Source organism: Coregonus lavaretus (genome assembly GCF_964263955.1).
Source record: "Coregonus lavaretus genome assembly, chromosome: 34".
Taxonomy (NCBI): Eukaryota; Metazoa; Chordata; class Actinopteri; order Salmoniformes; family Salmonidae; genus Coregonus; species Coregonus lavaretus.
This window is the reverse complement of record NC_140021.1, coordinates 18306467-18331805: the sequence shown is the minus strand read 5'-3', so window position 1 is coordinate 18331805 and position 25339 is coordinate 18306467. Positions and strand designations below refer to the sequence as shown.

Below are 25339 nucleotides of genomic sequence, written 5' to 3'. Positions count from 1 at the left end.
GGAAGCCTGTACAGAATAAAATATTCCAAAACATGCATCCTGTTTGCAACAAGGCACTAAAGTAATACTGTCAAAAAATGCTTGTAATCGTTAAGGACTGGGGAGTTTTTCAGGATAAAAAAGAAACGGAATGGAGCTAAGCACAGGCAAAATCCAAGAGGAAAAACTGGTTCAGTCTGCTTTCCACCAGACACTGGGAGATGAATTCACCTTTCAGCAGGACAATAGCCTAAAACACAAGGCCAAATCTACACTGGAGTTGCTTACCGAGAAGACAGTGAATGTTCCTGAGTGGCCGAGTTACAGCTTTGACTTAAATCTACTTGAAAATCTATGGCAAGACCTGAAAATGGTTGTCTAGAAATGATCAACAACCAATTTGACAGAGCTCTCAAAGACTTACCCAGAAAAACTCACATGTAAAAAAGAATAAAAAATTCTAAACATGTTTTCACTTTGTCATTCTGGGGTATTGTGTGTAGATGGGTGAGAAAAAAATAATATTTAATCCATTTTGAATTCAGGCTGTAACACAAAAACATGTGGAATAAGTCAAGGGGCATCAAATCAAATCAAATCAAATGTTATTGGTCGCATACACATATTTAGCAGATGTTATTGCATGTGTAGTGAAATGCTGGTGTTCCTAGCTCCAACAGTGCAGTAATATCTAACAAATCACAACAATACACACAAAACTAAAAGTAAAAGAATGGAATTAAGAAATATATAAATATTAGGACAAGCAATGTCGGAGTCCGGAGTTGCTAGTGATGGCTATTTAACAGTCTGATGGCCTTGAGATATAAGCTGTTTTTCATTCTCTTGGTCCCAGCTTTGATGCACCTGTACTGACCTCACCTTCTGGATGATAGTGGGTGTACAGGCCGTGGCTTGGGTGGTTGATGTCCTTGATGATCTTTTTGGCCTTCCTGTGACATCGGGTGCTTTAGGTGTCCTGGAGGGCAGGCAGTGTGCCCCCGGTGATGCGTTGGGCAGACTGCACCACCCTCTGGAGAGCCAGGGCCCTCACCTCCTCCCTGTAGGCTGTCTCATCATTGTTGGTAATCAGGCCTACTACCGTTGTATCGTCTACAAACTTGATGATTGAGTTTGAGGCATGCGTGGCCACGCAGTCATGGGTGAACAGGGAGTACAGGAGTGGGCTGAGCACGCACCTTTGTGGAGCCCCTGTGTTGAAGATCAGCGCAGTGGAGGTGTTGTTTCCTACGTTCACCACCTGGGGGCGGCCCGTTAGGAAGTCAAAGACCTAGTTGCACAGGGCAGGGTTCAGATCCAGGGCCGCGAGCTTAATGATGAGCTTGGAGGATAGTATGGTGTTGAAGGCTGAGCTGTAGTCAATGAACAGTATTCTTACATAGGTATTCCTCTTGTCCAGATGGGATAGGGCAGTGTGCAGAGCGATCTGTTGGGGCGGTATGCAAATTGAAGTTGGTCTAGGGTGTCAGGTAATGTGGAGGTGATATGATCCTTAACTAGCCTCTCAAAGCACTTCATGATGATAGTCATTTAGTTCAGTTACCTTTACTTTCTTGGGTACAGGAACAATGGTGGACATCTTGAAGCAAGTGGGGACAGCAGACTGGGATAGGGAGAGATTGAATATGTCCGTAAACACTCCAGCCAGCTGGTCTGCGCATGCTCTGAGGACGCGGCTAGGAATGCTGTCTGGGTCGGCAGCCTTGCGAGGGTTAACACACTTAAATGTCTTACTCACATTGGCCACGGAGAACGAAAGCCCACAGTCCTCGGGAGAAGCCTGCGTCGGTGGCACTGTGCTATACTCAAAACGGGTGAAGAAGGTGTTTAGCTTGTCCGGGAGCAAGACGTTGTGTCCACGACGTGGCTGGTTTTCCCTTTGTAATCCGCGATTGTCTGGAGTCCCTGCCACATACATCTCATGTTTGAGCCGTTGAATTGCGACTCCACTTTGTCTCTGTACTGACATTTTGCCTCTTTGATTGCCTTACGGAGGGCATAACTGCACTGTTTGTATTTGACCATATTCCCAGTCACCTTTCCATGGGTAAATGTGGTGGTTCGCACTTTCAGTTTTGCGCAAATGCTGCCATCTATCCACAGTTTTTGGTTTGGGTAGGTTTTAATAGTCACAGTAGGGAACAACATCCCCTATACTCTTCCTGATGAACTCAGTCACCATGTCAGTGTATACGTCAATGTTATTCTCAGAGGCAACCCGGAACATATCCCAGTCCGCATGATCAAAATAATCTAGAAGCATGAATTCCAATTGGTCAGACCAGCGATGAATGGACCTTAGCACTTCCTGTTTGAGTTTCTGCCTATAGGAAGGGAGAAGTAGAATGGAGTCAGGATCTGATTTGCCAAAGGGAGGGCAGGGGATGGCCTTGTAGCCATCCCGGAAGGGAGAGTAACAGAGAGAGTTTTTGAAGCACGAGTACTACAGGCAATGTGTTGATAGAACTTTGGTAGTGTTATCCTTAGATTTGGTTTGTTAAAGTTCCCGGCTAAAATGAATGCGGCCTCAGGATATGTGGTTTCCAGTTTGCACAAAGTCCAGTGTAGTTCCTTGAGGGCCGTCGTGGTATCGGCTTGAGAGGGAATATACACGGCTTTGACTATAAACGAAGATAATTCTCTTTGGAGGTAATATGGTCGGCATTTGATTGTGAGGTATTCTAGGTTGGGTGAACAAAAGGACTTGAGTTCCTGTATGTTATCCCAATCACACCATTAGTAGTTAATCATGAAACATACACCTCCGCCTTTCTTCTTCCCAGAGAGTTCTTTATTCCTGTCTGCACGATGTACTGAGAACCCAGCTGGCTGTATGGACGGGGACAGTATATCCAGAGAGAGCCATGATTCTGTGAAACAGAGTACAGTACCCGTCAAAAAGTTTGGACACACCTACTCATTCAAGGGTTTTTCTTTATTTTTACTATTTTCTACATTGTAGAATAACAGTGAAGACATCAAAACTATGAAATAACACATATGGAACCATGTAGTAACCAAAAAAGTGTTAAACAAATCAAATATATTTTATATTTGAGATTCCTTAAATAGCCACCCTTTGCCTTTATGACAGCTTTGTACACTCTTGGCATTCTCTCAACAGCGGCGGCGTCTTGGAGCAGCCTCTGGAATAAGTTAAATTGCTTTGGGGGGTACGAACAAGGCATCCAATTTGGGAAAGTTGTATTTCTGGTCAGAATGCTGGTGAGTTACCGTCGCTCTGATATCCAAAAGTTATGTCCGGCTGTATATATTAACACAAAAAACGTTCTGGGCTAAAAATGTAAGAAATAACACAAAAAAGCTGCCATGTCTATCGGTGACATCTTCAGATCATCAGATGAATACTAAAGAGGAGAAAAACATTGAACTGTTGTACCAATCTCTTCTAAGGGTCTTTATATAGTTCATTAGATTTAGACTGTTAAACTGCGAGCTTGGCTCTCACAGAGAGGAACAGACACTGTTTATGCCCTGAGCCACTGTCAGTTTTGAGCTTTTAATGGTGCAGGCTGAATTTAATGGTCCGTTTCATCTGTCTGTTTACAGGATGAATAAGACCATAAAGGCTATACATTAGTCTTAGAATGACTAAGAGGGGCACGACAATATTAGACACAGATACACAGATTAATCTCCCATAGGTAATGGCACTGTCTGTCTTCAGCTCTACAGGAAAATGGGATGTCTTTTTAGATAAACCTCAATAATTCAATTCAGGAGAGACAGTATGATAGTATCTCAAATGTTATCATTTTATGTCTGCTGCTCTATACTGGATGGAAAGCTATATGTCCAGGAGAATGCAAAAAGTTTTCTTTAATGGTAGCTTTTCAGACTGTAACGATTTACACTGTGGTGTTCCTCAAGACAGCTGCTTAGGCCCACTCCTCTACACTGTCTTGACTAATGATTTGCCCTCAGTAATGAATAGCATCAGCATATAATGAGCTAACAGATGTACTGAGCAAAGAACTAAGAACTCTGTCTGAGTGGCATAACACATTTCTAAAACAAAATGTTTTGTGCTTGGTCCAATATAACATTGTAATTAAAATGGGTAAGGGCATTGCTATAACAAGAGTATGTAACATCCAACACTCTGAATCAGGTGATTCAGTCTTTGATTTTATCACACCTAGAGTACTGACCTGCCATATGGTTATCTGCAGCAAAAAACAATCTAAAAAATCTCTAACTTGCTCAGAACAGGGCTGCCATTTTTCTATCTGTATGAATGTCAACTGAATGCATAATAATCTCTCATGCCGTCCCATTGAAAGCAAATTACTATCCAGTCTTCTGATTTTCATTGGAAATGTACTATTTTTCAAGAAACAGCAATTAGTGTATACTAGCAACAAACATAACCACGAAATCACACAAGAAAATTCAGGTCATCTGATACCCCCGAGGATAAACAGTTATATACAGTTATATACAGAGCCATCAATGAATGGAATTATTTACCCATTTCTCAGGCAAAAAGTAAATCCACCTTCAAGAAAACAATAAAAGAATATCTAATGCGATCAACCATATGACTGGATGGATACTAATCCCAGAGAGCATCTTCTGAATGTTAAATGTATTACCGGTCAGGTATTTTAATTGTCTGTAATGTCCACTTGTTAAATGTTTGTAATGTCTTCATGTAAATTGTAATTGTTTGTAATGTCTTTTTAGTTCTGTGTTGGACCCCAGGAAGATTAGTTGACATTACGGCGTCAGCTAATGGGGATCCTAATAATAATAATAATAATTCAAATCTCACCCTGTGCTTTGCTTTCTCCACCCACTCCAGACGGAAAACTCCATACATCTATTTTTCCTGAATCCACACGAGCTATTTGCTGATGTGCAAAAGAGTCAATTTTCCAACCTCATTAGTGAGAACATCAAAAAGGTTCTCTTTCCTCTACAGCCATGATAACCATAATTAGAAACCAAAATAGCTTTGCTGCTACTTGTCTTGTCTGGGTCCTTGTGCTTATACATCCAAACAGAACTGAACAACTCAAACTCTGCGTAATCCCAGGAAAAATAACCAATTGAACTGTGCTAATGACTCAAGTCTTGATCTGCGGCTACTGAATAATTGGAGGTATTAGATTAATTTACACATCAATACAACTTCCAGACAAAATGTGCTTTGATTGACAGTGTAGATATTTGTGATATTTGAGGATGATAATATCGTCAGAAGAAAGCTGAGACTTCTGAATGAGCTTTAGCTCTGTTTTCCATAGACTACAATGGAGCCCTAACCCTAACCTTTACCCTAACCCTTGCTTCACATCCACATCCTGGTTCAATGCTAACCCTAGCCTCAACCCTAACTCTAACCCAAGCATAATGTTGTGAGATTGTGATTTGAAGGAGTCAGGCGCAGGAGGGTAAATCACAGAATACAGAGTTTATTCCATAGTACACGGTTACGCTAGATAGCGTCAACAGTCCAGTGCGCAACACAGGCGCACTGGAACAAATATAGGAACACTAGGAAAATATACCCCGGCAATACAAAGTACAGGTAGCTCCACCGAGCTACACTCATCTCACCCACAAGGACAAGGGGGCAGAGGGAACACTTAAACACATACTAATGAGGGGAATACGAACCAGGTGTGTGTAATTGAGAAGACAAGACAAATGGAATGATGAGATATGGAGCGGCAGTGGCTAGAAGGCCGGTGACGACGAACGCCGTAGCCTGCCCGAACAAGGAGGGGAGGCAGCTTCGGAGGAAGTCGTGACAAATGTCCACACACTGGGTCAACCTTAACCTTAGCCATAACACTAACCCTAACCCTAGCTTCATGTCCTCATGTCTAACCATAGTTGCAACCCTAACCTTAACCCTAACCCTAACTTCATGTCCACACCCCGGCTCAACCCTAACCCTCAACCCTAACTCAAGCTTCATGTCCACATCCCGGTTCAAAGCTAACCCTAGCCTCAACCACAACTCTATCCCTAACCGTAACCCTATCTTCATGTCCTCATCCTGGATCAACCCTAACCCTAGCCATAACCCTGACCCCTTAACGTCAGGTTGGTGGAGCAGAAATACATTGACAGCTCTTTAGAGGTCAAAGGTGAAAGGTGAATGTGACAAACCTGCCCTGGTTGATGGTTGCGGTTTCGGACCCGGAGCAGATATCCTGCAGGATGTAGGTGTTCTCGTCGCAAGTTGTGTTGAGCGTGGTGTAGTTGGGTTTACACACAGTCAGAAAGTAAGGTGCGTGGTAGCCCGTCGCTAGCTGGAGGATGTCCGTGATGAGAGCCGTGGCACACAGGCCAAACACATGGACCCCTGGGTGGCAGAGACACACACATGCACGTGCGGCACATGCACACACACACATGCACACACACCCAGTTAGCATAGATTTCTATTTATACTTGGGCCTTGTCATGTCATTTTTTCATTATTCATAAAAATACATACTTAAAGGGCTGAGACAGTCTCATCAAGTAAACCAAATTAAACTTACCAATAAACCTGACAGCTCTGCGGATGAAGGAGTTAAAGTTACAGCCTGCTGCATTAATGTCTGCCTCTGCCCCGACACCCTTCCTTTTTCTGGACAGACAGCAGAACAGGATCCCCTCTCCGATCATTATCTGTGGACAGAGACATGGCCATCGGTGTGTCAGAGACACTGTGGACACATACACTTACATCACAAACACACACACATGCACACGCACACACACACACACACACACACACACACACACACACACACACACACACACACACAGTAGGATTAAGAGATCACCTTTCCCTTGAACTCTGTCTACCTCTGTTTCAAATGACTGCCTCTCCTCTCAGCACTCTGTTTTTGGGTTAAAGTAAAGCTCCCTGTCTTTGGCATAGCCCCAGACGAAAGGTTAGGGGAAGGCCAAGGCACACTTTCCCTGCAGTGTGGAGTACTATGGCCTACCATTCCCATGTACAACTCTCAGCACTAACCAGCTGTGGTAATCAAGATTGTATAACCTGACTGACCTATATCACAATACCTTCCAATTAGGCTTGGGCGATATACCGTTTACCGAGGTATTTCGAAATACCAACGGTATGATTTTCAATACCGTAAAAATATATATAATAATAATAATTAGCCCTCACGGGGGTGAGTGCTACACCACTGTTTATAACTATAAGAAATCTAAGATGTGTCAAATAAATTATATCCAGCTCAGGGCTCCAGCTATGCATTTGGTTTGCTAACTTGCTAGCTTGATTACAGCAGAGACATTCATTTTTTTGTTGTTGAAATAGAGGCCCTTGTGTGCAGATTTGGTAATACCATATACAGAAACTGTATGACGGTTTGAAAATCTGGATACCGCCCAACCCTACTTCCAATATAGAACATTAATAACTTCAGCCAACCTAGGTGTACAGTAAGTCTCTCCCTTGTGTCTGGAACTTTGACAAACAGGACCACAGGACACCTGGCTGTCGTCTGTGTCTGAATAAACCCCTCCACCCTGACCTTCAAACACAATCCAATCCCCTCTGCTCTGTTCAGGGGAGCTGAAACAATCAACACACACACTCACACACACACACACACACACACACACACACACACACACACACACACACACACACACACACACACACACACACACACACCACCACGCCTGTCAATCAATCAGAATCCTACTCTGTTACCCGATCCATAATCTCAGAACTCCAGCCAGCTACCACAAGAGACTACCCACGCCTTGACAACTTGAATAAAGCATGAATCCCAATGGTACATCCTCTCCCACAGCTCTGATACAGTCATTACTAGTCTATAATAACCCCTCTTCAGTCTGTCAGTGTGAATGCATGAAGAGTTTATATCTCAGTGGGGCTGTGTGTTTGATGTCAGCGGTGATCCACACCCTGTCCTGGCCTGGCACAGGCAGGGTGTTGTGAGAAGTAAGGGCTAAACCCCAGGGTGCTGTGGGTACTGTAGTATAGTCTAACTAAGCCTTTGGCGTAGGGTCTGCTGTCACGCTGTGACATGAATGAGTGGCCAGGTATCATGCGGCTATCGCCATGGCAGCACACTCTGCCCATCTGACAGGTTGAGAGGTTCCAGAGATAGAGAAAGAGGTGGGAGTGTGTGTGTCTGTGTGTGTGTTTGTATGTGTGTGTATGTGTGTGTGTATGTGTGCGTGTGTGTGTGTGCGTGTATCTGTGTGCATGTGCGTGTGCGTGTGCGTGTGTGTGAGAGAGAGAGAGAGAGAGAAAGAGAGAGAAGGCAACAGAACACTGAGCTATGACAACTGGCCGAACCACAGGATCCTGCACTACCTGCAGGTACTTCCTTTCTAATGATAAATCTGCTCTATAATAAACCAATACTCAGCACTGATAGAGATGGTGGAAAAGGCTAGGTCATCTGAACTAATAGAATGTTGTAACATTATCGTACTTACTGTATGTAGGTTAATTGTTGTTTGATGAGGTATTGAACTGATCTTTCATTTTACATGTTGTTATTGTGATACGCTACACAGTGTTAGCTGATGTTTGGGAACTGCATCTGAATGGATTGCAGATGGAATATAGAAGGATTTAAAGTGCTAGCATTCTGAACCTTAGATATACAGTACACTCCCATATGTCCTGAGTTATATTTCTGTCTCAGTGCCGTGATGAAGTATTTATAATCAGCTAGTTCATCTCATTAAATGTAACTGTTTGAACAGTGCTGCTAATGGACTGGGAATGTGTTTGGTACAGTATGTACATATTCCAAAGCACCAGACCAGTAGTAAACAACTAGAGAAATTGAGTAATCTTTACCTTTCAGAGAAGGGTGAGGGGTACAGTAGTTAAGTATGTACTCTGATGTGCAGTCACAGTCAAAAACACATATTTTGACCAATGGGTAAAATAATGTTAATTGTGTAGATAATCTTCTAAGAAAACCAATGGTCCAAACCTCATGTCTCCGTCATAATCCGTTCAAAATGTATTGGAGTTTTTACTCTTGTAGGATGGTCAAAATTAGGGTGACTAAATTAATAGCGGCCAGAGAAAAAAAGTGGTAAAAAATCTGGCAAATAATTAAGGTTACCTGACAGGCTTCCCACTGAACTCGTCATCTTTGTTCTCAAATCCGGAGGACATAAAACAATATGGAGGTAAGATAGATATTGATTTTGAGACATTACATATTAATGTGAAGTTCCAGTTCTTTTTCAAAGACTTCTCACAAAAACAAGCGTATCTCTGTGAAATGTCAAGGGAGCACTGAGCATACCGCAGGCTTTTTATTTTCAAAGCCTTTTACATTAGATTCAGCTTGTGTCATGCTAATTTTGATATTTGCGACCCACAACTTGGAAGACAACAACCACAAAATGTAAAATCCTCAAAAGTTTTAGCGGGAAAGCTGCCCCGCTCTGTCAACAGAGCTTGGTGCTTATTATTGGATGTATTCGGTTACGAAATCTGACTTTTTGGATATAATATTAATGTGTTAATGATATGTTGGAGAAAGACCCCACTGAACGATTCAGAACATGAAGAATCATATTTGTCTTGGTAACATTTATTTTATAACATAAGGAAGTGAAATGTCATCACCCAAGTGCGTTTTCACTTACTCTAGACAGAGTGGGTGGACACCTTACAGTCAGCCTGAGAAGATGCTTAGAAAGGCACCTTAGTCAACACCATTGTGAGGGGACGTTTTAAAGAAGAAGAGAGAATGGTTCACACTTGAGAACAGTTTAGTCTTCCTGTCAAACACAGCAATATGCCTCCAGGACTCTCAGGAAGTCGAGTGTGAACTAATCAACGCGTTTCTGCATGAGCAGCCTGCTTGAAAACACCACAAAACACTGCAACACCCACTCATTCATAACCCTCACTTAAACCACAGAACAAAAAAAGAGGACCCCAAACCGTAGTTTCAAACTGTCAGTTCACCTGGGGACATATAGGTTGAGATAGCTTCATAGCCAGTGACAAAAACACATTGACTGAGTCAGGATAGGTCTTGGGGAGGTTGCTAGCTACAGCGACTACTCTGGGGTGGCTGGCAGTCAAATGCTGGCTGACAGTAGCAGCCACAGTATAAACACCTGAGAGAACAGTCAGCCACAGTGTATACACCTGAGAGAGAGTCTGACAGAGGACTGGAAACACAAGATCTGCTTGCTACAGTACTGAGTGTTGCTAGGAGATCTCTGTGAAAGTAATGCGTCATCACACTACTAAAGTCAGTAGAATTCCACTAATACACTACATGACCAAAAGTATGTGGACTCCTGCTTGTCGAACATCTCATTCCAAAATCATGGAGTTGGTCCCCACTTTGCTGCTATAACAGCCTCCACTCTTTTGGGAAGGCTTTCCACTAGATGATGGAACATTGCTGCGAGGAATTGCTTTCATTCAGCCACAAGAGGATTAGTGAGGTCAGGCACTGATGTTGGGCGATTAGGCCTGGTTCGCAGTCGGTGTTCCAATTCATCCCAAAGGTGTTCGATGGGGTTGAGGTCAGGGCTCTGTGCAGGCCAGTCAAGTTCTTCCACACCGATCTCGACAAACCATTTCTATATGGACCTTGCTTTGTGCACGGGGCATTGTCATGCTGAAACAGGAAAGGGCCTTCCCCAAACTGTTACAAGAAAGTTGGAAGCACAGAATCGTCTAGAATGTCATTGTATGCTGTAGCGTTAAGAATTCCGTTCACTGGAACTAAGGGGCCTAGCCCGAACCATGAAAAACAGCCCCTCCTCCACCAAACTTTACAGTTGGCACTATGCATTCGGGGAAGATGCGTTCTCCTGGCATCCGCCAAACCCAGATTCGTCCATTGGACTGCCAGATGGTGAAGCGTGATTGATCACTCCAGAGAATGCGTTTCTACTGCTCCAGAGTCCAATGGTGGCGAGCTTTACACCACTCCAGCCGACGTTTGCCATTGTGCATGGTGATCTTAGGCTTGTGTGCGGCTGCTCGGCCATGGAAACCCATTTCATGAAGCTCCCGACGAACAGTTCTTGTGCTGACGTTGCTTCCAAAGCAGTTTGGAACTCAGTAGTGAATGCCAATGTTTGTCTATGGAGATTGCATGGCTGTGTGATCGATTTTATACACCTGTCAGCAACGGGTGTGGCTGAAATAGCCAAATCCACTAATTTGAAGCTACTTTGTATATATAGTGTAGTTGAAGATGCTATTTGGGATAAGTTCCTTTTCTTTTTATAAGTGCCTCAGATCAATACAGGAGAGGATTCTGGTAGCAAACAGGGATTGCTGGCGGATAGAGACATTTTTTGACGTGAGTTAGAGTTTTGTTTCGAATAGTCAAACTTCTCAAACACATCATTAGTCATACTTAGGACAAGATCTTCAGAATCCTCAGCTGACGGTAGTCACAATATTTTAGCTAGTGGGGAAGAGGCATCAACAGAGACATCAGAGGAAATTGAATGTCAGATCACTGTACCCTTCATCTTACCCTGTAAAGATCTGCAGCTTTGGGTCAACTTAGTGTTACCATACTGACCAATGCTCTCTTCCTCCTAAGAGGCCTATCTTACACTAGGATCTTCTGACATTCTACCATATCTAAAAACATGGCCTGCCTATTTCTGTTGGAAGAACAACCAAGTAGGCCTACAGGCAGCACTCAACTAAAATGCCAAGTGTGACAAGTCAGGATGACATAGATAATGCCACTGACATGTGTGACTGTGTGTGCATATGAGTGAATGTGTGAATGTATGTGTGCGCGTGTGGGCGTGCGAGCATGCCTGTGTGTGTGTGTGTGTTACTGACCGTGATGGCAGGTCCAGCGAAGGCCAGGCTGAGCAGCATGAGCAGGGGGATAATCTCATGGGTGGGCTCTATGTAGGGCAGGCTGAGGCTGCGGTCGTGGCAGCTGTACCCCGAGCGGACTGGCTTGAACATGTCTGTCAGCTCCAGGAAGTACAGACTCACCACCGACGACACCAGGATGGGGAGCTGCCCACGGGTGAACAAACAAACAAACAAGCACATAAACAGAGAGGCAAAACAACAAACATGATATGTCAGAATCATTGTGTGGTTCGATTCACTCGTTACTCTGATTCCACTGGAGACGATGGATTCTGAGTCAATATCTCAGTTTCAGAGACCTGATGAAGGGGAAGTTGTCAAATCATAACTATGGGATGTCAACCAACTTTCAACACAATGAAAGTGTGAAAAACACTAAATTAATGTTAATGAATCCTAGTTAGAAAGCTAATTCATAATTTGGAAAACAACAACATTGATTGCTGTCACAAGTCAGACATTCAAATGTTGGGAATTACACAGGTTGCTCTAGTGAACTCTTAGTGGTTGGTTCCTAGTCTCTAGTATTAGACAGATGGGTTACCTCCCACAGTGTCCCAATGGTCTGGGATTTCAAAGACTAGTTGATTCTAGGAACTACTGGAGCAAAATTGGCACCAGTAGAACATGCATTAAAAGAGCTAGCTCTTCGATGTGGTGTAGTCTTGCAGGCTATGATAGGATGCATCACTGAACTGATTTCACATCGACTTGTCACAGTTTAGTTCTGTCCCTTATCTTCAGCCAAGTAATTATGTCTTAAGTGCTCAGGGAGCATGGGCTCCCAAAGACGAAAGTCCCCTTTTTACACAATATTACATTCCACACCAACTCCTACAGCAGAAAGGAAATAGGTTTGCGACCTACTAGGAGAAAATCTCATGAGGAAAAAGGTATCACCTGATAAAGCCAAATAAATGACGATGATAAATCCAATTGGGATCTAATAGTGTACCCACAGAGATGTTAGGTCTGAGATGGGTTGATATTAGCCTCGTACAAACCCAAGCTTACATTCTACTTTGCTAACGAGAACGCAGCTGTCAGGATGGATCAGGCTAGGTTGATATACAGTTGAAGTCGGAAGTTTACATACACCTTAGCCAAATACATTTAAACTCAGTTTTTCACAATTCCTGACATTTAATCTTAGCAAAAATTCCCTGTTTTAGGTCAGTTAGGATCACCACTTTATTTGAAGAATGTAAAATGTCAGAATAATACTAGAGAGAATGATTTATTTCAGCTTTTATTTATTTCATCTCATTCCCAGAGGGTCAGAAGTTTACATACACTCAATTAGTATTTGGTAGCATTGCCTTTAAATTGTTTAACTTGGGTCAAACGTTTCGGGTAGCCTTCCACAAGCTTCCCACAATAAGTTGGGTGAATTTTGGCCCATTCCTCCTGACAGAGCTGGTGTAACTGAGTCAGGTTTGTAGGCCTCCTTGCTCGCACACACTTTTTCAGATCTGCCCACACATTTTCTATAGGATTGAGGTCAGGGCTTTGTGATCGCCACTCCAATACCTTGACTTTGTTGTCCTTAAGCCATTTTGCCACAATTTTGGAAGTATGCTTGGGGTCATTGTCCATTTGGAAGACCCATTTGCGACCAAGCTTTAACTTCCTGACTGATGTCTTGAGGTGTTGCTTCAATATATCCACATAATTTTCCTTCCTCATGATGCCATCTATTTTGTGAAGTGCACCAGTCCCTCCTGCAGCAAAGCACCCCCACAGCATGATGCTGCCACCCCCGTGCTTCACGGTTGGGATGGTGTTCTTCGGCTTGCAAGCAACCCACTTTTTCCTCCAAACATAACGATGGTCATTATGGCCAGAGGATATTTCTCCAAAAAGTACGATCTTTGTCCCCATATGCAGTTGCAAACCGTAGTCTGGCTTTTTTATGGCGGTTTTGGATCAGTGGCTTCTTCCTTGCTGAGCGGCCTTTCAGGTTATGTCGATATAGGACTCGTTTTACTGTGGATTTAGATACTTTTGTACCTGTTTCCTCCAGCATCTTCACAAGGTCCTTTGCTGTTGTTCTGGGATTGATTTGCACTTTTCGCACCAAAGTACGTTCATCTCTAGGAGACAGAACGCGTCTCCTTCCTGAGCAGTATGACAGCTGCGTGGTCCCATGGTGTTTATACTTGCGTACTATTGTTTGTACAGATGAATGTAGTACCTTCAGGCATTTGGTAATTGCTCCCAAGGATGAACCAGACTTGTGGAGGTCTACCATTTTTTTTCTGAGGTCTTGGCTGATTTCTTTTGATTTTCCCATGTGTCAAGCAAAGAGGCACTGAGTTTGAAGGTAGGCCTTGAAATACATCCACAGGTACACCTCCAATTGACTCAAATGATGTCAATTAGCCTATCAGAAGCTTCTAAAGCCATGACATAATTTTCTGGAATTTTCCAAGCTGTTTAAAGGCACAGTCAACTTAGTGTATGTAAACTTCTGACCCACTGGAATTGTGATACAGTGAATTATAAGTGAAATAATATGTCTGTAAACAATTATTGGAAAAATTACTTATGTCATGCACAAAGTAGATGTCCTAACCGACTTGCCAAAACTATAGTTCATTAACAAGAAATTTGTGGAGTGGTTGAAAAATGAGTTTTAATGACTCCAACCTAAGTGTATGTAAACTTCCGACTTCAACTGTACCTAGTTGGTAGCACTGCAGTGTAATGTTGGCTGGACATCCAATGCAATTAATATACAGAGTGGGCCATGAATGTAATTTTAGCATGTACATGTCAATGTGTACCATTGAAAGACTGTAAGACTTTCAGTCCAGTAAATAAGTTTCATGCGAAGCCAGATACATGTGTAATTGAATGTAAAGTTGGTAGCTCTCTGGGATGCAGTGCTGTACAGCATGTGGTCTGTGTTTGGCCTTGGGCATCCATGCTGATGCAGTAATTCCACATTCAGCTCTTAAACAGCCAGCTAGTGTTAAAAGGAGGCTGTGACAGAGTACCCCGCTGCTAGAGGAACAGAAGGACGTCTTCTTGATGTCGGCGTGTTAAAGTGACTTCACAAAATTACAGGCCTCTCTCATCTTTTTAAGTGGGAGAACTTGCACAATTGGTGGCTGACTAAATACTTTTTTCCCCACTGTATCTATCTATCTATCTATCTATCTATCTATCTATCTATCTATCTATCTATCTATCTATCTATCTATCTATCTATCTATCTATCTATCTATCTATCTATCTATCTATCTATCTATCTATCTATCTATCTATCTATCTATCTATCTATCTATCTATCTATCTATCTATCTATCTATCTATCTATCTATCTATCTATCTATCTATCTATCTATCTATCTATCTATGGGGAAAAAAAGTATTTAGTCAGCCACCAATTGTGCATGTTCTCCCACTTAAAAAGATGAGAGAGGCCTGTAATTTTCATCATAGGTACACGTCAACTATGACAGACAAAATGAGGAAAAAAAATCCAGAAAATCACATTGTAGGATTTTTAATGAATTTATTTGCAAATTATGGTGGAAAATAAGTATTTGGTCAATAACAAAAGTTTCTCAATACTTTGTTATATACCCTTTGTTGGCAATGACACAGGTCAAACGTTTTCTGTAAGTCTTCACAAGGTTTTCACACACTGTTGCTGGTATTTTGGCCCATTCCTCCATGCAGATCTCCTCTAGAGCAGTGATGTTTTGGGGCTGTCGCTGGGCAACACAGACTTTCAACTCCCTCCAAAGATGTTCTATGGGGTTGAGATCTGGAGACTGGCTAGGCCACTCCAGGACCTTGAAATGCTTCTTACGAAGCCACTCCTTCGTTGCCCGGGCGGTGTGTTTGGGATCATTGTCATGCTGAAAGACCCAGCCACGTTTCATCTTCAATGCCCTTGCTGATGGAAGGAGGTTTTCACTCAAAATCTCACGATACATGCCCCCATTCATTCTTTCCTTTACACGGATCAGTCGTCCTGGTCCCTTTGCAGAAAAACAGCCCCAAAGCATGATGTTTCCACCCCCATGCTTCACAGTAGGTATGGTGTTCTTTGGATGCAACTCAGCATTCTTTGTCCTCCAAACACGACGAGTTGAGTTTTTACCAAAAAGTTCTATTTTGGTTTCATCTGACCATATGACATTCTCCCAATCCTCTTCTGGATCATCCAAATGCACTCTAGCAAACTTCAGACGGGCCTGGACATGTACTGGCTTAAGCAGGGGGACACGTCTGGCACTGCAGGATTTGAGTCCCTGGCGGCGTAGTGTGTTACTGATGGTAGGCTTTGTTACTTTGGTCCCAGCTCTCTGCAGGTCATTCACTAGGTCCCCCCGTGTGGTTCTGGGATTTTTGCTCACCGTTCTTGTGATCATTTTGACCCCACGGGGTGAGATCTTGCGTGGAGCCCCAGATCGAGGGAGATTATCAGTGGTCTTGTATGTCTTCCATTTCCTAATAATTGCTCCCACAGTTGATTTCTTCAAACCAAGCTGCTTACCTATTGCAGATTCAGTCTTCCCAGCCTGGTGCAGGTCTACGATTTTGTTTCTGGTGTCCTTTGACAGCTCTTTGGTCTTGGCCATAGTGGAGTTTGGAGTGTGACTGTTTGAGGTTGTGGACAGGTGTCTTTTATACTGATAACAAGTTCAAACAGGTGCCATTAATACAGGTAACGAGTGGAGGACAGAGGAGCCTCTTAAAGAAGAAGTTACAGGTCTGTGAGAGCCAGAAATCTTGCTTGTTTGTAGGTGACCAAATACTTATTTTCCACCATAATTTGCAAATAAATTCATTAAAAATCCTACAATGTGATTTTCTGGATTTTTTTCTCTCAATTTGTCTGTCATAGTTGACGTGTACCTATGATGAAAATTACAGGCCTCTCTCATCTTTTTAAGTGGGAGAACTTGCACAATTGGTGGCTGACTAAATACTTTTTTCCCCACTCTATCTATCTATCTATCTATCTATCTATCTATCTATCTATCTATCTATCTATCTATCTATCTATCTATCTATCTATCTATCTATCTATCTATCTATCTATCTATCTATCTATCTATCTATCTATCTATCTATCTATCTGTCTGTCTGTCTGTCTGTCTGTCTGTCTGTCTGTCTGTCTGTCTGTCTGTCTGTCTGTCTGTCTGTCTGTCTGTCTGTCTGTCTGTCTGTCTGTCTGTCTGTCTGTCTGTCTGTCTGTCTGTCTGTCTGTCTGTCTGTCTGTCTGTCACATCTGCAGTGCCTTCCATACATTAAAAACTGTCCAGCCAGTATTTTTCACTTGACCAGCAATCTTTAAATATTTATGTCAGGGATATGTAATGACTGAGCTTGTTAGCCCATTACAAGACATTGATAGGGAAGGAAATCTTTCAACCATTTTAATTGGAAAACATGAGTTTGAATAAGGGAACTGGAGGTATGATGACCTCAGCATAGTCAACCCTGGCCAAACACACATTAATGCACGCACGCACACGCTCACACACACACACACACACACACTGCTCCCTTGTGCTGCCATGTTCAGCTAGGATAAATATAGGTCAGTGGTACCGTGCCACCTCTCTCTCCAAAAGAGAAACTATGCAGAATCTGTCAGGAGGCAGAAGCTCACTTCAGTTCATCTCTAGCCATTGCCAGTTTGATATTTACTGTACTAAGGCACATCCCAAAAGGCACTGTATTCCATATAAAGTGCATTACTTTTGACCAGAGCCCATATGGCAATTTACACAGAGGACATAAGTAAATCGTCTCCCGAGTGGCGCAGTGGTCTAAGGCACTGCATCACAGTGCTAGCTGTGCCACTAGAGATCCTGGTTCATATCCAGGCTCTGTCGTAGCCGGCCGCGACCGGGAGACCCATGGGGCGGCGCACAATTGGCCCAGGGTAGGGGAGGGATTGGCCGGCAGGGATATAGCTCAGTTGGTAGAGCATGGCGTTTGCAACGCCAGGGTTGTGGGTTCGATTCACACGGGGGGCCAGTATGAAAAATGAAAAATAATGTATGCACTCACTAACTGTAAGTCGCTCTGGATAAGAGCGTCTGCTAAATGACTAAAAATGTTAAAAAAAAAAAAAAAAAAGTACATTGTTAGAAAAGTGTGCAAAATGTCCTTTACAATTTCACAAGCTTAATCATCTAGCATCGTTTCCAAGGTTTGTATCAGTTCCCATTTGACTAGAGCTAGCTGATTATCATGTAGAGTTTAGGCCTACACTTTCTCTTCCAATTATAAAAACGATCTACCAAATATTTTCATTTTAAAATGTTGATTACTTCTCCTTGCCATTATCATTCACCTGATGATGAGACAAGATGTGAAATATGGTCTTTGGGTTGTCGGTTTGCATGGGAGGCGGTCCCTGGTGTAAAAGCATATGCTATCTTGCTGACTAGCGTCGCTAGCATGACTAGCTAGCTAGCTTTAATGATGATACCAGTTAGTTGTGGATGCGCAAAATCAAGCTAATCCTACTGAACTCATGTAGTGGCTTTTGATGTTTTTGTTGTTTGTTTTTTGCTTAATGACATTGCAAATATCATCTGTTTGCATTTCACTATGTGGTAATCTGGTTTTAGCATGAGAATAATGACTGAAGTCCCAAATTCCCGTGAGATACTGCAAGAATTTGTGGACTCACGGATACGGATCCTCAGAACTAAAAGATCCGGTCCTGGATTAGGAGCCACTTCCTAATCTAAACGAGCAAAGTAGTACATCTTTAGTAGAAGGGCCTAGAGGAGAACCCTCGAAAACTCTCACATGGGATTTATTCATGTGCATTAGTCTTTCTAAAAACATACATAATTAGACTGCAACATTTACAATTTATAAACACCAGGTGCATGCAGTCTAATGAACATGAATATGCTGGTAACACAAACAGTCCTATTTCTGTCCATTATCTTGCCACTGCCAGACAAGACTGTACCTCTAATCTCACTCTGCTTAAACCCAGATCCAGTGATTACAGAAATGAAAGGCAGGGAAGTGACAGATGAAGTTTAATAATGGATGGCTAGAAATGGAAAGTGGACTGGTTGGTTGGTTGGTTGGCTGGTGTGCTATTTATAGCATGTAGCAGCAGGGGTTGGACCCAAAATTATTTTTAAATCGTTTAGTTCTGAACAGAACCATTATTTTTTTTCATTCTGTTACACTGTTCCGACCTGCAAAATAATGTTCTGAACCAAAAAAAGTACTGATTTATATCGTTCCTTTCTGTTCCTTTTAAACCTCTGATTTATTTATATTTTTTTACATTTAGCTTGACATTAAATTAGAGCGGCTAGAGCAGCTCTGACCGGGCAAGCTATAGTTGTTTGTATGCGCGGTGTAGGGTGTGAGATGTGACTGAAATTTGCGGGTGGGGAAAGAGCGAGAGAGGGTGGAGGAGGGGACTTGGCTTGAAGCGCTGGGCATATTGTTATGACATGCATTATACTTAATTAGGCCCACAGAATTATACCTACGGAGGAGTTGCTTCTATGGAGGAACTTTGAATGTCTTTGAACTTCCGAGAGTTGGCTTAATGTCGGACCAGAGCTAGCTAGCTAACAAGCTTGTGTGTGCAGAGCGACAACAGAATAAAAACCACGTCTTAGCTTTTAGTAATTAATAAATCCAATGTGAAACGTGATAACTATAGTAGCCTTAACTAGCACTGAAAAAGTTTATCCATTCTTATCTAATTAAAAATCTCTCCCTAATTTCTGAATCACTTGTGTAACGTCAGTAGGCTACAGTAGCCTATGCTTTGGAGGGGTAGGGGCAGATAGTCTACACACGCACACACACACTGGAAAAAATATTTTCTGCTGGTAGGCTGACACTGGAATAAGTTTCCAAGTGACTGAGTGAGGGCTTTTCATAGGCGCTTTGTTGCGTTTTTTTTGTGGGACTGAAAAAAATGCCCGGAACGTAAAATAACATTATTAACCGGTTCCCATGCTTTTAAAATAACGGTTCTGTTGCGGAACAGTATAGATCACGTTCATTCCCGGTTCTGATTCTGTTCCTTGAAGAATTTTGCTATTTTGCTATTTTTGGTTCTGTTCCCTGAACCTGTTCCAAACCCTGTGTAGCAGCACAGACTAAAGGCATCATCTCACAAGGCAGCGAAGGTGTCTTTCTGAGGATGATGGAGGCTTGATGAGTGTCTTACTGTACACATACAGTACATACAGCCCTATAAGACTGTTATAAGACTGTAATTCAACCAAGCATGGGTGTCTTGCACACACACATTTAAGTCTTACACATATAGCCCTATACGCGTGTCATTACAGCCCTATAAGACTGTCATTACAAAAATAATAATAATAATCAAACCATAGGAACCAGTTGAGAGGAAACAGGTGTTCTGTTCCAAAAAAACAAATAAGCATACCACTCAGAATGTATATCCAATCCATGACTTCATACTGAGTGGTATGGTGTGTATGTTTGTGTGGACATTGGAAACAAAGCCAGTGAATCAGAGACATGAGGTGGTCAATATTGCCTGCATGTGAGATGTGTGTTGTGGTGCAGCCATGTGGTTTCTCCTTCTCCAGTAGTGCTGTAAAGTTAGCTGTCAGGGGCAGTGGGATGGTTTCTCCACGTGCGCTTTAAGGGCATTAACCAAAAAGAAGATCTTATGAATGAATGAATTAACAAACGGATAAACAAATGAATAAGAGAATGAACAAATATGACACTTCTTTGCAACTCACTCTGTGCATGCATTGCAACATCAACATGTAGCCTAGGTATGCCTAATGCCCTGCTCATGATCTATATTTCAAGAGCTATGTATTCCCCAGCATGAGCCCCACTGGCTCCATTCTGCACTGTAGCGGGTGATGCCCCTGCCCCATTGGCCTATATATGTTCCAGTTTCCTGCTAGACCAAAGGGGAGAAGTAAACTGGCTTTCCAGTCAGAGAACATTGGTAAGGGTCCAAAAGATGACAGATTTTTACTACAGTACATACAGTACAAAACAGAACAGTGCAGTGCAAAATAGAATAGTGCAGTACAGTGCAGTGCATAACAGTGCAGTACAGTACAGTACAGTACAGTACAGTACAGTGCAGTACAGTGCAGTACAGTGCAGTATAGAACAGAACAGTGCAGTACAGTGCAGTCCAGAACAGTGCAGAACAGTGTCGAACAGTGCAGTACAGTGCATAATAGTGCAGAACAGTGCAGTACAGTACACTCCATGTGTTTGATCCATCCTTTGAACATAACTTTTTCCCCTGTTTTATCTCGGGTTTTCACTACACTGTGTGCTCAAATTGGTTCCACTAGAGACACAAGCCTCAGGCAAGACAAACTCTACAAGGCCACTTTAACACAGAACCAATGGTTCTTAATATAATCAAGAAGCAAGGTTCTTTAAAAGTAAAGCCATGGTTAAGATACAGGACGCTCCTCATAAGAACTACTCCCTTAAAACGGCCTATTGGCTGTTCTGGCTCGGACAAGGGTTACTTGTCCAAGGCCTACTTACTGCCCCTGACATGGTGATGTAGGTTGTGTAGTTTAAATATCCAGAGACATCACATGAAAGATGCATGTCCCGTTGGTGTGGAGAAGAGATGCTGAACTGGCTGAACTGTGATGGAAGACTGTGTAAAAAAATCCTAGATATACAGTAATATGGTATTTGGCAGCCAGGCTTCATAGGAGATATGATTCGGTTGAATTGAGCTGAGCTGACTCCTGAGTCCTTAATGTTCAGTGTCTGATAGAGTCATATATGCTACTTAATGCCTACCACAGATTTCAAGATTTCCACACACACACACACACACACACACACATACGCACGCACACACACATGAACGCACACACACATACACACACACACACATACACACATAAACACACACACGCGCGCACACACACACAAACACACATAAACACACACACACACACACACACACACATAAACACACACAAGCACATGCGCATACGCGCACACACATACACACACACGCGCGCACACACACACACACACACATGCACACAGTAAATGTGCATGCTTGTGAGTGATATCTCTGTTTCAACATATTGTGCATAGTGAATCTTGTGGTGCTTGCATCCAGAGAACATCAACAACGTGTTCGATCATGTGTATTGAAACCAAACATTAATACCAATCAATATATGTAATTCATACAAATCATGTATATAACTTGAAATTGAACTGCTTGCATTTATTTTTCCACGACTGCAATAGCCTATTATCATTATTCATATGATTTACCTATTTCTTTGTTTCTTATTGTTTGATATTTCGTTGCAGCCCTCCCATTTATGCAACATACTTTTTTTTGTGTGTGTATGAAAATATGTGAAAAAAATGTTTTACAGGTGTTTATAGTCATGATTAATGTCACTATCCTCTTATTCTCTGAGTCAGCCCAGACAGTCTTCAAAAAGAGAGAATCAACCTACCTCAACGAAATAGAAGCAGGGCAGCAAGCTGACGCTGTCCTTCGTCATATTTCCTTTTTCTCTTTCACTTGAAGACATGATTGGTCCCCCGGTTCTCGATAAAATTATGAAATAATAGCGGTAACCTGCTGTAAGATAGTCAAATGTCCAATACTGCTGTCACGCCTGCGTGCCAATATCATACGCGCACGACAGCCACTCGCTCCATTCCGAAGTATACGGTGGATGAAGAGTGCGGGTTGCCGCCACAGTCGGCATGCGCCTCACAAGACTCTCTGAAAAAGACACAGAATCTCCTAACCTGATTTTGAGAAAGTATCCTCGTTGCTAAGATCAAAAGCACATCCTTTGCATCTCTTGATAAGGACTTCGCATACACTTGGGCCGCACGAGCAGTCAACGAGTAAAGTCCTTGGCAGGCTGCTATGACATCAGCAGTGCTCTCCTGTTTTACACTCTGGCGCTTGAGGGAAATGCGCAGGCGCACTTCGGAACGCATGCATTCACAAACATGAACAGACAGCATTTTAATTAGCTCAGCAGTAAAACAGTTAGAGTATACAGTAGATTTCGACCTGTCTGTCTATTCGGCTTATGTATCCAGTAGCTTCCAAATGTCAACATGAATCAATCAATTTCTACTGCAAATGTCTTCTAGCAATATCAATCGACAGGGCCATTGCTAGCCTTTTGGGGGCCCTAAGCGAGATTTGGTTGCCCCCCATTTTAGTGGCCCCCTCTCTTTAAGGCAGAGAGAAGAATTTACTTTTAAAGTGAAATTCCTGCAATTCTGTACATTTTTCCATGGGGCGGAGAAACATTTAAACAGTTTTATGGCAAAAGATTCCATGGAATTCTACTAATTTTGCCATGGGGCAGAGATACATTTTTTGCAGTTTTACAGCTAATTTCCCGCAATTCTACACATTTTGCCATGACTTTTGGCATGATATGTGAGAATGAGAGTGACTAACAAAATCAATGGAGGCCTGCTGGAGTTCAGGGTCCCTGGGCACGTGCCCTGCATGCCTGGTCGGTATTCGGCCATGATAACTATAAGTTTAGGTAGCTGGCTAGACTAATTTACCTATTTAAACATTTTTATGTAATCTGTAGCCTAATAAACTGCATGGTTTCCCGAGTCGTAGTGGAAGGACCACACACCATATTATCGTGTGATTCCAAGTTTACTTCGATATAATGGTTATCATATCAATATTTGTGCATAAAGTCATTTCCACTGCTATTTCTCACATAATTAATTTTACAGACAGAAAAAGATCCCACCATGTCGAACGGACCACTTATTTGTCTGCATTTATACAATTGTACCAAAACTTACTTATTCCATCACAGCAGTCGTCTTATTTTTTTTTTTATACGGAATGACTTTACTGGCATAAAAACTGTGGATGGAAACGTGGTTAGTGACTGACAAGAGACAAATTGCTGATGCACAACCAAATTTCGAACTTGTACCTTGTGTATTCTACTATTCTAACTCTCAACAGTAAGTTGAGACCCCAACTGAGTTCCAAAAAATGAAAAGGGGGTTGGGGGCCCCCTAGCGGCCTGGGGTCCTAAGGTACCACTTATGTTGCTTATGCCTGGAGCCAGCCCTGCCTATTGATCCTGGCTGGATAGATAGCTGCTTGATGTGACTGTGGTTCAAGTGTAGCAATATTGGGCAGCACAAAGGGTGTAAAAACGTTATAGTCTCATCGAAGATATAGGCTATCTATTACTGGCATTGATACAGAGTGGGTGTAATTAATAAGATTCCCATTGGTGAGTTAAATATGGTTACCACCGTGTGTCTTCATAGCACTCAGGGAGGAGAGGCCAAAAATAATTAATTAACAAAATCTTCCTCTTTTCAACTATCTTCTGACCCTTTTCACATCCTCTGTTTGCTTTTTTCATTTTTCAAATATCCATTAATTGGGCCTACAGTCAGAAGATAAGAACGATCAAAATCTGTTTAAATAGACCTACATTTAGAAAACAAGACACTTGCGGTAATTCAGCACCATTAATGTGGACAGCGACAGAGTCGGAATTACGAAGTTCAGAACCACATGACAGTGGACAGCGACCATCTAAGGCGCAGAGACTCCCCATTATTATAGCCTATGTTTACATATTAGTCACTCTAAATGTAGGCTACCTGGAAGCTTATGTCACTCTAGTATCTGACTAGTAAACGGACGCCATGCCTAGTGAGGAACCTATATTCCTGAATAGGACACATTTTACTAGGAGAAAGAGTTAGAAGTGTTGGGGGATGAGACGATAGCAACAGTGGTGTAAACTAGCCTTCACCTCCATGACATTACAGCAAAAAGACTGACCTGAGTTGCACATGCGCACTAGCGCATCAGCTGCATCTACCAAGGTAATTGACAACATACCGGAGACACTGAAAGTATTGAAATGAATTAGTTATTTTCACCAGAAGGGACCTCGGAAATTCGTAGAACACTTAATGTACATTCAAGAAGCAAACGTCCGTAGAGATACAAACATATGAATCACGTCTGTCTGTTTATTTATCACGTTCAGACTTCTGAAGCTGTTGAGTCGCTAAAACTCCTTGAGCTGTCCAAGGTAGGACTTTTCCCATTTATCCCGTCAGCACTGCAGAGACTGTCACAGTTGTCGCAGGGTAGATGTTCAGTCGTAACTGCTCTGCATTTTGTTAGGCTACCGTTCGTGCAGAGAATGAGAAAATACAGCAATGCACCACGTATGATAGCCTATGGCTCTATGCTTCCTAAGGACGTGTGGTGGTGTGCATCGAGGAGGAAAGCTAAGAAAACGTTCGAATAAGTTAGCTGTCAAAACATCTATATCAGTAGAGTCTCAGAGTATTGCCATTTAGAAATTAGGCTCAATGTACTACATACGTTGTTACAGTGTTATGACTATCCGTCTTGTTATAGTTTCAGGTACTCTGATCATTATTGTGTTGTAGGCTAGGCTACTGTACCCATGGATC

At 42.4% G+C, this 25339-nt stretch overlaps 1 protein-coding gene across 1 annotated transcript in view; it reads right to left on the bottom strand.

Moving 5' to 3' along the window:
* The window catches only part of plppr4b (phospholipid phosphatase related 4b), a gene marked incomplete at both ends in the record, with an annotated part of 34898 nt that extends 12375 nt beyond the window's left edge, over positions 1-22523 (bottom strand). Inside the window, 5 exon segments of the mRNA XM_084151752.1 lie at positions 6142-6337; positions 6519-6648; positions 11831-12016; positions 22342-22455; positions 22458-22523. Of these exon segments, the coding sequence (XP_084007878.1) occupies positions 6142-6337; positions 6519-6648; positions 11831-12016; positions 22342-22455; positions 22458-22523 (692 nt within the window).
* Positions 22524-25339: the final 2816 nt, after the last annotated feature.